We start from the raw sequence: 14,975 nt of genomic DNA, 5'->3' as shown, positions 1-14,975 counted from the left end.
TGCCTAATTCACTTTGATGCGATCAGTTACAACATTATCAAAAACAGAACAACAGTTAAATGAAACATTTCTCCTGCTGTTTTGAAACAACAACATAAAGGAAAACATATAATGCGATACTTATACTCCTGGTGTTTTATTTTGTTTTAAATGCAGGTTACTGACAACATCACATTTATGTTCATGTCTTTTGTGCATGAAAAGTATCGAATCCCAATTAAAAAAAAACAAAAAAACGTGCAAAACGACCAGTCCTGCAAAGGAACTGCTTTCAAATCCTGATTTATTGATCATAATTTTTAATTTAATAATTTTAATAATTTTAACTTTAAAATGTTCTTCATTTTTATTTCCAAAATTAGTAAATGTTTTCAATTTCTCAAGGACTGCACAGTTGTTTCTCATTTATATGAGAAACAACTGTGCAGACCTTGAGAAATTGAAAACATTTACTAATTTGCTAACAAGGGAATGCACAGCACACAAATTGGTGCATGATAACGATCATCAAAAACACAAGGTAATGAAAGAAACAGGTTTAAATAAACACACAAAAACAAAATAAAAAATATAAATCATTTGAAAAAAAACCCCCCCACAGATTGGCACCAAACATAAATGATATGAAGTAAAGTGCTGTTTCCAGCCCGACTCATGTTTAGTTGAACCAATTGAAGCGGTGATAGTGGATTTCCAGTCCGAACAGTGTTTACCTGAAGTTAGTTTTTCAGTAAGTTCTGCAGGTCTGCACATTCTAGAAAATGTGATAGAACCTTAAAACATGTACATAGACTCTGTCATTAATTACAAAAGTCTAAATTGCAGCAGCATATAAATCTATTCCATGAAGATGTTTTTCCTTTTAAGAACAGAGAGGTTTATTAATTTTTGGCTAATCTTTGCAAAATCATTTTATGGTTGGGCAGAGTCCTTTAAGAAATAGCGCTCATAAAGAATAAATGCCAGGGTACACCGCATCTACCAACATCACAAAAACATGATATAACAGAATGAGAATAAAATAATTAAGTGATAAACAGAAACGTTTGGACAGTGTAGCATCAGAAATAGATTTGTTCTGCTGAATGAAACCTGCTCCCGTTATGACTCTGGAATTGCACAGGGACTGCTGCAATCGCTCTGAAAATCGGCGCAAAGTAGATAGAGATGCTGATAAATCCTAAACTTTATGAATAGTTACAAAATTCTGTTATGCTGCCACTTATCACGAAAGAACAATAAACATCCTTATATCTTTGCCATTTCTTCCCATCTTCTGCACCATGTCTGTTTATCACAAATTTAAATGCTCACGCACCTTCACCCTGAAAGCTCAGACGATAGCATCTGGACCATCGGATGTCTTCTGTATCTCAGCTGTGACCTTGACATGTGATAAGAGCATTAATTACAAAGTTGATCATGTCGTCTTGGCATGCTTACAGACCATCACTGGACTTGAAAGTAATATATTTGTATTTATTTAGTTTTTTTCTAGTCCTACTGACCATTCAAAGCACTAAATGACTTTTAGATTTAAAGAAAAATGATCCATCATATCATATCAGGAACATAGACAGGTATTGTTCTCTCACTGTACCCTATAGATCAGATAGTCACTTTGATGATGGTCTAAAGGTTCAGTAGTAGTGTGCTGTACTTTGGATGTTTCCTACATGCACTGCTCTGAAAACAAGCAACAACAGCCTACACATGCTTCTTGCTGTAAAGGGATTGACACGATTCAAATCACTCAGAATGTTTATCTATCGTCAATAAAACTACAAATTTCCAGGTGGTATCAGTTCAAGTATCAATGTAAGATGAAGCACAAGTGAAGAACTAGGTGTGGCTTAGACGTCTGGGTGGGGTTTTGTTTCTCCCAGCTCTGCTGAATCACCCAAGCAACCCTATCAAAATCTATTTTCTGTGTTAATTATCAAACGGAGCAACTGGTAGCTTTCGCCCGTGATTGGCCGGCAGCAACATCACACCAGAACACGTTTCTCCTTACGTAGCCCTAACACTGTAAGATAGACAAACAGACAGACAGACAACAGGAGAGATAGGACAAGCCAGACAACCCACATCACCTCTCACCTTCTTTCCTAATGCATCTTCTAATAGGTCAACAGTGAAACACTCCTTACACTCCTATTTTACTGAAATTTAAGAATCTGACTCTTCTGTTGTTGAATTGTGCTCAGGAATCATGATGCGTTTTGCAGCCCTCGTCATTTTTATAAATATTGTGGTAAGTTTTTTCTTCTTTTTTTATCGGGGAATTTATTGCAGTTGTGCACTGGTTTCTATAATATATTGAAGACGTAATACTGTACATTTTTTCAGTTAACAGCATGATGAGGGGGGGGGTTTGAAATGTATTAATCATTTGATCTGTGATCAGCACTTAAAACTAGAAAGATTAACGTTTAATTAAAATCCTAAATGAATATAACTGTTTAAACAAGCAATCAACATGTATTTTTATAGTACATTCGCAGATAAGAAACCCAAATTAAAAGCAATACAATAAATAAATATAAGTAAGTAGTGATTTTTATGTCCAGAGTTGAGGTTAGAGAAGAAGGTGTGCAAACAGCTTCTCAGGTAAAATCACTGTTGTGGTTTTAGATTAAACTGTGTTGAACATATGCACATAATGCATACATAAATATGTGCATGTAATATTTTTCTATATGGGTGATTTTTTAAGCTGTTTCAAACATTTTACATCACTGACCATTCAAATGTAGTCGTCACAATTATATTTATCTCACATACTCTCATGCAAAGTATGATATAACATTTTATTATTATTATTATTATTATTATTATTATTTCTATTATATTTAAAACTTTCAAAGGTAATGCCCTTCACACATTTGTGACTTTCCCCCAAATTTCTATTCTCGTGTTAAAGGTCATTAAATTTATATCATGACATTTTATTTGCCTTTGCTTTAAACTGTAAAAAATTAGAGATGACATTTTTAAGCCCCGTAGGTTTGGCAACAGTCACCTTTAATCACATTGCATGTTACAAGAATACATTGTGTTTGACTATAAAAAATAAAAGTCAATTTATATTCCAACAGAAATCAAACACTATTTTTAAAAATTTATTGTACTTAGTAGTTCATTTTTTTATCTTGTATTGTAGGCACGCATGTAGTTTGTGGTTATAATTAACCTTGAACGTGTGCAATTTATTAGTACAATCTCCATTTTATTGTTGCAAATTGGCAATAAAGAAGCTGAGCTGGCAGGACACCGTGTAGCGTTTGAGTCACTGTGACACGGCTGTGAGATGTTACGAGTTATTCTTAGAAAATGTTATAGGCATTATAATAAACACAATCAAACTTTTACAAGTTTTTGGAAAACATATCATTGAGCTTATTGCTTGGTGTTAACTGTAATGTTTGTGAGTAGGAAAATAATTTTTATAATCGAACATCTGTGCTGAGAAGTTTTTGATTTCTAAGCAGACTCTACATTAAAAGCGCTGTTGCTGCCTTTATTGTACTTACTCTTGAAAACTCGTCTCTTCCACGCAGAGTCTATCAGAGGCCCAGCATGAGCCGGGATATTGTGTTTTTTATGATGAGTGTGGTCGTAACCCGCTGCTAAATAACACCCTCATTGATCCCATCGTCCCATGTCTGAATTACACTCGTGCCAAACTCGTCACTGGAGACCACTACAAGATGCTCAAACAGGTGTGTGTATACCCTTCTTCTTGGTGGAGTGAACTGCTGTAAGAGAAGAAGTTTGAATGAAGTGTGGCAGAGGTAGATTTCTGTCTATTCTCAATAAGTGCGTGTTAGAATCCTTTTATAATTACATTTGTTCCTGCTGCAGGTGTGCCCCATGTTTGACCAGGGAGAGAGCAGCACATATGCTTGTTGTACGATCAAACAGCTGGGATCACTGGAAAAGAGCCTGACCCTGTCCAAGGCTGTTCTCGTCCGCTGCCCTTCCTGTGCTTACAACTTTGCTCACCTGCACTGCATCAACACCTGCAGTCCTAACCAGAGCCAAACAGTTAAGGTCACAAGGGTGATGAATGTCACTGAGCAGAATAGGACGAGGGAGGCCGTGTTGGGTTACCAGGCATTCATCAGCAAGACTTTTGCAGATACCTCCTTCCAGTCATGTAAAAATGTCAGGATTCCTGCCACGATTGGAGGCTATGCCATTGCCACCATGTGTGGTCGCTATGGGGCAAAGCTGTGCACTCCCCAGCGCTGGTACGATTTCCAAGGGGACTCGAGTAACGGTTTGGCTCCTCTGGACATCGACTTTAAAATAATACAAGAAGGAGACACCACAGGGTTGCCAGAAGGTGTGATTCCCTACAACGGGGTCGCTCTCATGTGTAATGAGACCACACCTACAGGAGGGGACGTTTGCTCCTGCCAGGACTGCCAAGAATCGTGTCCAAGTGTGCTACCTCCTCCACCGGTCGCTGGCCCCTTTACACTGCTGGGCACCAATGGTTACCTTGTAATTTCTATCATCTTGCTCATTCTCCTGATACTTTCCTTTGTCCTATACCTCTCTGTCTCCTGGTGGGTGGCATCTCAAAAAAATAAAAAGAAAGGAATACACAGAGGTAAAGGCAAAGACAAGGACGGTGATAAAGTGACTGAGAACATCATCCATCCATCAGAGGTGACATGTGCTGAGACAAACAGCTTGGCTGCTCAGGCTTACCTGAGCTCACAGTTCCGGATTTGGGGAACCCTCATGGCCTCTTATCCCCTCACTGTAAGTACTTTGATCCAGTAAAAGTAGGACGTATGTACCCACTAGGCCTTCTTTTAGCTTTAGTGGAAGAATTAAAGTCAAATCATAAGATGCTGTTCATACCAAACCCAGTTATGCTATAGCAACAAAACCTCTGAGTGGACTAAAATGAGGAAGATTGCATTTTTATTGTTCAAAGTGGCATTTGGAACATAAAGAATACTGATAATTCCCTATTATCTATCTTTTATTTACTAATTCAGTATAGATATGTTCCCATTTCAAAGCCACTTGAAGTAGAATTTGCACATTTCTGACTTCTTGCGTTAACCTTACCTTACACAGTGGATTTAAGAGAAAGTATATTGTTAGCCAGACGAAGACACCACGCCTGAAGAATTTTTTGATCTTTTTTCAAGGTCCTCCTCCTGTCTCTTATTGTCGTGGCTGTTTTATCTGTTGGCCTCAAAGACATCAAACTCACCACCGATCCAGTTGAACTTTGGTCTGCCCCTAACAGCCGGGCTCGCCAAGAGAAAGAATTCCACGACACGTACTTTGATCCCTTCTACAGGACAAATCAAGTGATCTTGACAGCACCAGGCAGAAAAAGCCACATTTATGACTCGTTGCTGTTTGGACCGCAAAACTTTAGTGGGATAATATCCAAAGAGCTCATCATTGAGCTGCTGGAACTCCAGACACGAATACAGGTACTCAAAGTCAAAGCTGACTGCTGACAGTGTTTGAAAACGTGCACCATTCCATGTTGACTAACTGAAACCACCCTCATTCTGTTTTTAGAATATTCAGTTTTGGTCAGATGATCTGAACCGGACAGCAAGTTTGAAGGATGTGTGCTTTGCGCCGCTAAATCCCAACAACCCTTCCTTGACTGACTGTGCAGTCAACAGCTTGCCACAGTACTTCCAGAACAGCCTAGACCACATTAACGCTAAAGTGAACATGACTGAGCTGGGAGTGACCAAAGAGGTGGACTGGAGAGACCACCTCATCTACTGCCTTGGGTAAGCATTCATTAAAAAAAAAAAACTGCAACCAACACCGCTCATTTTTATAAACTTCACCTTCCGGCACATAAAACAATCCTTTCTCCCCCTTTTTCCACTTCTCCTCAAGCTCTCCTTTGTCCTTCAAAGACATCACAGATTTAGGTATGAGCTGCATGGCTGACTATGGAGCTCCAGTCTTCCCATTCCTGGCTGTGGGAGGATATGAGGGTAAGAGACTTTTAGCACCACTGTTTTATCCCTGAAATTATTGTACAACACACAAAAAGGTGCTTCTAACTCACTTGAACAATTTACACTTGACTTTTCCCAGATGATGCATTCAGCAGTGCTGAGGCCTTCATCCTGACCTTCTCCCTGAACAACTATGCTCGCAGTGACCCTAAATTCAAAGTGGCTATGCAATGGGAGAAAAAGTTTCTTAAAATTGTCCAAGAATACCAGAAAGACCCGAAAAACAGCTTCACTTTTGCATACATGGCAGAGGTAAAAACTCTATGAGTACGCATTATTCGTATATTTACAAAATTTAAGTTCAAATGAGAAATTTGTGTGGATTTTGGGATTTTGGGGCAGTTACCTGTGATTTACGTGAGTCACTGTGGCTCAAGAAGTAGAATTGGCAGGTTTGAGGGTTTGTGGCCAAAGTGTTTGGGGGCTAGATAATTAACCCTGAGTTCCTCCCAATGCTTTGTGCAGAGTAAGAATCTCACATGTGTGTGAATGTGAAATAGAAATGAATCACTTAGAAAAAAGTGATTCGGTGAATGAGGTGTAAGATGCTTTGAGTGATGAAGCAGAGTAGAAAAGATCCATTAAGGCCTTGGCCACGTGTCACTTGTCTGAGGTGGTCCAGGGACCTTTGTACGTGTCATTACACCATCTTTGCACTCGTTTCCTGCCTGCTCACAGTCGTGTCCTATCTAATAAAGATCAAAATGCTCAAGAAAGCAAAATGAAGCAATTACCAGGTATACTGATAAAGACTTGCTGTTGCTGTTTTTCTAAGAAACGTTAAGTTGGCCTCTCTGTGACCTTTAACACATCTAATCACTCACTTCTCTGCTCTGTTAATAGAGATCTCTGGAGGACGAGATCAATCGAACAACTGCAGAAGATATCCCCATCTTCATGATCAGCTATGCTGTAATTTTCGTTTACATCGCTGTGGCACTTGGAGAGCACTCTTCATGGAAACGCTTACTGGTACGTCTCCGCAGAATAGGTAGCATCAGGTATTCCCGGGTATTGCAACTTGCAAATCAGCAGTTAATCCCTTTAGTGCCATTAGTCTTTGAACGGGTGTTCATAAACCCTGCCACACTCTGCCTTTTCACTTGGGTGGTTTTAGGTGAAATGTCTTAACACCTACCTTCATGGTCTGCCCAGGATGGAGCCCAAACATTTTGATGTAGCACAGTTATAATGTCAGTATTTCCATTTTTCCAAATCTAGCATCTGCAAAAGAAATTACTTTCCAGTTAGCCTCAGCTGTATGTTTTGTTTCGCGCTGATTAGCATGCAAAAAAATGTTCGGTAACATCGTTGATGCTAACTAGTAACTGCAAAGCATAAGAATACACACTTATGGGTTAGGTTTGCTTACACTTTAACACTTAAGTTTGGATTTAACATAAGTGTTAATGTGCATTCATTTGGTATCAGAATAATGTCATTTTTTGCTAACATTTAAGTGTGGTGCTGGATACAACTGTTAGCTGCTGTCCATTTGACCTAGATTAGATAATAGTGTGCAGTAACCTTGATAACATGGCAAATAAAGCCATATTTGACTAGAAACAACATGCTTTTTAAACCCTCTGACCAAGAGCTGAAAGCGTTATGATCGGAGCTTTTTTTTTTTTTTTTTTAAGTTGCTGAAACATGAATTTAGTTGTTGCTGTAAAAATGTGAGCATAAAATATGCCCCTGGGTTATACTGGCTTCTGTACAGAGAGAAAAAAATGATAGAATAGTATATATCACCTACTGTACGTGATAAGGAGAAGCTGATACAGTATGCCTATGTCAGGATTATTGTTCTTACTACAGCGTAATAAAGAAACGTCAATGGGTTCACTGAGACGTTTGTACATTTGCATCTCTTTGTCCTGTAGGTGGACTCTAAGTTTCTGGTTGGTTTGGGTGGGATCCTGGTGGTCGCCTGCTCTGTCCTGGCCTCAATGGGTTTTTATTCCTGGATTGGCATACCCTCCTCACTGGTCATCCTTCAGGTCGTTCCCTTCCTGGTGCTCGCCGTGGGAGCTGACAACATCTTCATCTTTGTTCTGGAGTACCAGGTATTGTATATCTATGTGTGCCATAAATGTACAATGGTGCCATTTTTTTAACATGGTGGAATTTTTATTAAGTTACTCTTCCTGTCTTCCAGAGAGATGTGCGGAGGCCTCACGAGACGCGAGAGGAGCAGATCGGGCGTGTCCTTGGAAACGTGGCTCCCAGCATGCTCCTGTGCAGTCTTTCTGAGTCTGTCTGCTTCTTCCTAGGTATATAATCTGATATCCTTAGTTGAATCCTTAGTTTTAAAAATGCATTAAAAATGTAATAAATTTTTTTTACACCAAGCTGGACTTGGTGTTTTGTCTGGTGCGTTACCCTCTATCCATGTTTGTTTCAGGGGCCCTGTCCACTATGCCAGCAGTGAAGTCCTTTGCTCTATATGCTGCTCTGGCTGTGCTCATGGACTTTGCCCTCCAGATGACAGCTTTTGTTGCGCTGTTGTCCCTGGATGCCCGGCGCCAAGACAACAACCGCTGTGAACTTCTCTGTTGCATTAAAGTGTCAAAACAGCGTCCAAAAAAGCCAAATAAGGGTTTTCTGATGCCATTCATGAAGAAATACTATGCCCCTGTTCTACTGCACCGCTACACCAGGATCATAGTGGTAATGCCTCACCAACAACATAAAACATATTCAGTCCACAGTTATTCTAAACCGCTGACCTCAGCTGTCTCACTGATGTTAAATCCTGCGAGATGAAATTTAATGAGATGAACACAAACTCATATTGAGATGTGTGTGTTTTTAAACAGATATTTGATAAATTCACTCAATTCTATGTTCTCCTCAGATAGTAGTTTTCATCTTTATGTTCTGTGGAGCCTTATTCCTCATGATGAATGTGAAAGTGGGTTTGGATCAGGAGCTGGCTATGCCTCAGGTCAGTAAGCACAGTTATGTATAAATGGCAATGACACTATTTTCTTCCTGTTAAACCTGTTTGCAAAGATATTTCTGTTTTCGATGCAGGACTCGTACATGCTGACCTATTTCCAGTACCTGAACAAGTACTTTGAAGTTGGCGTTCCTGTTTATTTTGTAACAAAAAAGGGGTTCAACTTCACCTCTGTGGAGGGCATGAATGCAGTCTGCTCCAGCGTGGGTTGTAATCAGTTCTCGCTGACTCAGAAGATCCAGTATGCCACAAACTACCCTGAACGGTGAGTCAGTGGATTTATTGTTTATAATCTGAGCACGGGAAACTTTAAGCTTTAAAAGCAAACTCTGTACCATTGTTGCTCACTTAAACTCTGTATCTACCAGTTGCTTGCAACAGTTCTGATACTTTGCATGTGTCCTTCACATCACAACATATCCTTGACCTTGCTGATATCGTAGTAGCAACCTGTTACACACTTTCCAGTCAGATCAGTTAATGATAAACTCAGCAACATAATTGCCACAGAGCAGATGAAGGGTGTCTCTGAGTGATAGTACCAGTTAGTGAAAGCAATCACTGAGATATCCCCTATAATTATTCTCGAAATATGCTTGCAATCAGAAACTGTGTTCTGACAGATTTGAAAATTCTGATGCACAAAATAATCTTCCCAGCTTCCCTGTGATTCACCTAAACACTTTACATTTTGATATTTTCGATCAGATGGCTTAAAGAAGACTGAGACCGTCGTAGGTAACTGTTTCCTCAAGATAAGCAGAATTATGGAGCCGTATTTATCAGCAGCCTTATCAGCTGGCAAACAGCATCTCATAAAACAGGAACAATAAATCTATCATTAAGAACTCCAATAAATTTAACTGAAAGATTTGTATCAGAACGCCTTTAATAATCTTTGGGTTATAAAATAGTTAAATTGAGATGCTAATTGTGCAGGTGCCCCAAGCATAAAAACAAGCCATTCACACAATAAAACAACAAAGTCATTCCCACAGTAAAGTCAGTCCTTTCAGTAGAAGACAATGAATGATTATGAATAAAAAAGGAGCAAAGAATTAAATAGAAAGTGTCATGGTGCATTACAGCAACCCTGCTTGAGTTAGGGCTTGAGCTGTTTGCCTCTGTTTTGGTGGAGCTGTAGCGTCTACCAGTGGGGAACAGGTCAAATAGCAAGTATCCAGGGTGACAGCTGTTTTTAGGGGTTTTTAAGACATTTGAGAGGTATCTTGCTTTTTCAGTCTCTTCCAGGGAGGGAAGAGCGGAGCCAGTGAGCTTTCATGCTGTCTTTATTACCCTGGGGGTAGCTTCTTTTATCTGCTGCAGAGCATCCGGCAGACCACGCTGTAACACAGTACGCTGGCATGCTTTCAGTGAGCGAAAGAAGGCAAACCAGCAGTTTCTCATCTACACAGTACTTCTTCAACAACCTCGGGAAGTGAAAGTGCTGCTGAGCCTTCTTAAACACAGCTGTAGTTATTTAGAAATATTCAGTACATAATCCCAGATCCAGATAGATGGTTTGAAATTTACTAAGTATGAGACTGATATTAATACATTTGAAGTAGCTACAGGTTGTTAGCTTCCTGAAGCATACTGAGCATAGAGACAGACAGAGAGAAATGGCCAGGAAATATTCAAGCACAGGACCCCTTAAAACACAAACTGAAGTGGTTTTTTAAACTTCAATTTTGAATAAAATGATGAATTATTGCTTGGAAGTGCTGGATAATGTTACTTTTAATGCAATAGACTAACAAGGTATTGCTGTTTCTTACCTTTTTCTGAATTTGATGATTATGAGAATAAATAATTATTTATATGATCTCAACTTTAGATCCTATGTGGCTATCCCTGCAAACTCGTGGGTGGATGATTTCATTGACTGGTTGAACCCCCAATCCAAATGTTGTCGTCTGTACACCAACGGTCCCAATGCAGGACATTTCTGTCCTGCAAATGAATGTGAGAATCATTTCTGAAATGAAAAAAACATTAAAAAAAACATACTTGCACACAGTTTTTGATGTTACTGTCTAAACATGAACAAAGACATGACTTCAATAACACCTACTCTTCTTATTTGTCTTAACAGCTGGTTTAATCTGTGCTAAAAGGTGTCTGGCACGTCCTGATAATGATACGGTGAGGCCCACTGTGGCACAATTCAACCGCTACCTTCCTGACTTTCTGACTAACAGGCCTGACCTGCAGTGCTCCAAAGGGTTTGTATTGTAAATGCGCGCATACACACTAATAAATCCCAGCATCAAAACGGAAATCTCATGGCTTACTGTCTCTTTTAAACAGCGGTCTAGGAGCGTATGACAAAGCAGTGGTAAGAGATGAAAGTGGGGAAATAATAGGTAGGTCCCCAAAAACACCGCATAGCAGTGGAAGTGATTCTATTCATTCAAAAACAGATTTAAAAAATAGGAAGTAAAACCTTTTTTACCCCCGTCTCTCCAGCCTCTCGGTTCATGGCTTACCACACGCCTCTGACCAACTCCCAGGAGTTCACCGCTGCCCTGAAGATGGCCAGGGAGCTTGCTGACAAGATCACCCAAGGCATGAGGCTCGTGCCAGGCACCTCGCCTGACTTTGAAGTGTTCCCTTACACGTATGTGCTTTCCCCGTTTCCCTGCACCTCAGCTCCAACCACTCTGCCAGAAAGTTGTTTTCGTCTTTAAGCGGTTTGTATTTTCTGATCAATGTTTTATGTTTCTCCTCCTTCCAGGATAACCTACGTATTTTATGAGCAGTACCTGACTATTGTGAATGAGGGACTCTTCAACATCTCCTTGTGTCTGCTGCCGACCTTCGTGGTCTGCTGTCTGCTGCTCGGCTTGGATCTGCGCTCCGGCCTGCTCAATTTGCTCACCATTGTCATGATCGTTGTGGATACAGTCGGTGTCATGACGCTGTGGAGCATCGACTATAACGCAGTGGCTCTCATCAATCTGGTCACGGTAAGAGCAAATCAGATCATTGGGACTGAAGGAGGCTCATTTTCTCAAGTGCGGACACAGTTATGGAAAGACATTGTGTTGACCAGTCTGCCTAATAACAGGTGCTGATTAGCTGCATCACTGGGTTTCTTTAGAGACCAACCTATACAATCAACTGAGTGTGGATATTTTTACTAAATTTGCTAGCCTTTTGTATTTTTCCCGTGCTTTGCAGAGATTCATTTTTGATGGTTTAAATGAAAGTGAAAGTCTAGGCTAACTCACATCTTCTGTGCAATCTGCAGGCGGTGGGCATCTCTGTTGAGTTTGTGTCGCATATGACGAGATCGTTTGCACTCAGCACCAAGCCCACACGTGTGGAAAGAGCAATCGAGGCTACAGCCAAAATGGGCAGCGCAGTAAGTAAACTATAAAGCAAGAGCTGATGTTATTAACCACCCATTAAAGAAAAATTTGAACCAAAAAAAGGAAAATAAAGACATGTTTTCAAATGAATTTTCCCTTTTTTTGCACCCTCAAGGTGTTTGCTGGTGTTGCTATGACTAACCTGCCAGGCATCATCGTGCTGGCGTTTGCCAAAGCGCAGCTCATCCAGATTTTCTTCTTCCGGTTGAACCTCGTCATTACACTCCTGGGAATGGCTCACGGACTTATATTCCTTCCAGTGGTGCTCAGTTATTTCGGTACGTACATCATTTTCCTCTGGGTTCTTTATATGTAGTAGAGAAACTATTAAAACTGAAGGTGAAGACTAAGTGTCTCGCTGTTGCGTTGTGTCGTGCTCCTTTCTCTCAGGTCCCGGTGTAAATAAAGCGGTGCTGCTCCAGTTACAGCAGGAAAAAGAAAAGGACAGGGAAAAGGCGGAGACGAACAGCCACATGAGACAAGTTTATGATAACATCAGCTACGAAGGCAATGAAATAAAACAGGACCCGTACTCAAACACCGTGGATGAAAGTGGTTCAAAAACGGTGGGGAAAACTGACAGGTTGTGAGCACAAAAAACAAAATCAGTTTTGAGGTAAATTACTGTAGCATACAGAGTCACGATGGACACAGAAAATGACATTTTGGCCCCATGTGGAAATTATTAGCCTGCTTGTGTATCTCTGTCCAAAATGGAAGGTAGGACCTACACAGGTGTGCAATATTTTTGAAGCAATGCAACAATGGACTAATGCAATGAGGTTCAGGCTTCCTGAATCAACGTATAGGAAGCGTATTTGATAGAGGCTTAAACGAAGAATCACGAGTTAGTCATTTTGTATTTTTTTGTTCAACACTTCACTGTAGAAGTGACTGATTCAAATGAACACACACTCCACAGCTATTGCAGGAAATGTGCAATCAGTGATAAAATATCAACTACATTCATTATGTGAATGAATAATCCACTGAAAACATTATAGTTTTCCATGATTATAAATTGAAACTGTTTCGCAGAAATGTGTATTTTTGTTGTGATATGTATTTAATATATTATTTCACCATACACAAACACTTTTCTTTATCTCGGGGCGGCTGCCACTGTATGACTTCCAGGATTCACAAAGCTGTCTCTTTTAAAACATTTCTAATACATGTTAGGATTTTTTTTTTAAGTTTTGGCCAATTTGGGTCCAGAAATGTGTGTGTTTGTTTTTTGTTTTTTTTTCAAATAGTCAAAAAAAAAGAATAAATCAAGGACTCTTTGAACTTTGTGTCATTTCATGAAATGAAAATACACATCTTTCAGTTTTTTCTTGCACTTAGTCTGACTGTGATAGAAAAAACTGATTTTATCCATGAAAATATTATGTTGGCTTTTTATACTCTGCCCAAAAAATAATAAGGACTTTTGCAGGTGGGCGTGCTGCTGCTGATCACGTTCTTGACATCACACGTCTCATTTATCGGCGGTAGTTTATATGAGCACTTAGTGGAAGACATTAAGCTGGAGGGCTGGGGTTGGCTATGAGACATGAATTTTTCCTAAAATTTGATGAATTTTTTGGTGCGCATTGGGTTTTTTCTGCATCAGTTTATTATGGAAATGTCTTTTTTTTCTCTAAAGAGAAATAAAAATAGACATCAGGTAAATTGTCCCCAGGCATAAAAACATGACATCGGGCTGCTTTTGTGTATTTTGTTTGGGGACTTAATTTCTTTTAATTTATAATCACTTGGACTTTGAAATCCAAGATATGTTCCAGTAAATACACTTTTTTGAGTCTGACTGGAAACCAGAAGGTCAGACAACATTTCTTTAGGATTTAGTAAAGGAGCAAGCATGCATACTACTATTTTCCTATTCTGGCTTCCACATGATTTAGACTTTGATGATGCAGCAATCAGTCATGTTACATTTCTAAGCTCTACAGCACTCTCTCCTGTAAACATGGTGCTTCTTTTAGAAGAGTGCCAAAATAAAAGCAGAAGATGACCTACACAACTGCACATGTTCTGAACTCATTCAGGTTAAAATGTTACATTTTTTTTTAAAAGAATTTAACACCTTTAAAGCATTAAATGCCAGGTTCGAAGTACATGATGCACTTGTTAAACCCATGTGTGCCTGGTCATTTACTTAGATCAGTGAATGGTTGTTCCAAAGTTTATGCTAGTAAAAACAAAGGTGACCGGGCCTAAACTATAAAACAGTCTGCCCACTGACATCACAACAGTAATTTCTTTATTTGCAGATATTCCCTGCTGTGGACCACTGCTGTTGATAATCTTCTGCAGCCCATAAAAACGTTTAATCCCAACTCTGATCATCACACAAGTCAAAAATTAAATATCCTCTTATTGTTTTCATTGATTTTGAAGTTTACAACATCTGTTACTCCATGTGTTTCATTCGAAAGAACAACGATATATAAGAGGAGTTTAAGATCAAAAACAGGTCAGAAAAGGAAGACGTATAGTAAGGATTTACATTTTTAAACCCTGCACCTTTGTTTCAATAGTTCATTTTCTTTTTAAAATGTGAATATGTCATTGCAGCTTTAAGCTAAATTACTTTATAGAAAAGAAATGTTATTTTGG

The 14,975-nt window shown here is 39.4% G+C and overlaps 1 protein-coding gene across 1 annotated transcript; it reads left to right on the top strand.

Moving 5' to 3' along the window:
- Window positions 1–1,134: 1,134 nt before the first annotated feature.
- npc1l1 (NPC1-like 1) lies at window positions 1,135–13,582 on the top strand. The gene is made up of 21 exons (XM_084947269.1): window positions 1,135–2,254; window positions 3,561–3,722; window positions 3,865–4,773; window positions 5,172–5,465; window positions 5,557–5,780; window positions 5,893–5,993; window positions 6,097–6,269; window positions 6,861–6,989; window positions 7,901–8,083; window positions 8,176–8,290; window positions 8,422–8,687; window positions 8,875–8,964; window positions 9,054–9,244; window positions 10,817–10,944; window positions 11,075–11,204; window positions 11,290–11,345; window positions 11,449–11,599; window positions 11,717–11,948; window positions 12,233–12,346; window positions 12,469–12,631; window positions 12,744–13,582. Exons 1-21 carry the CDS (start codon window positions 2,213–2,215, stop codon window positions 12,941–12,943), a joined length of 4,053 nt encoding a protein of 1,350 aa, XP_084803395.1. The 5' UTR covers window positions 1,135–2,212; the 3' UTR covers window positions 12,944–13,582.
- Window positions 13,583–14,975: the final 1,393 nt, after the last annotated feature.

This window comes from Perissodus microlepis, chromosome 12 (genome assembly GCF_051167445.1).
Source record: "Perissodus microlepis isolate ML-2025 ecotype Zambia chromosome 12, ASM5116744v1, whole genome shotgun sequence".
Classification (NCBI taxonomy): domain Eukaryota; kingdom Metazoa; phylum Chordata; class Actinopteri; order Cichliformes; family Cichlidae; genus Perissodus; species Perissodus microlepis.
Note: the sequence above shows the minus strand (reverse complement) of the source record. Positions and strands in the feature narration are given on the sequence as shown.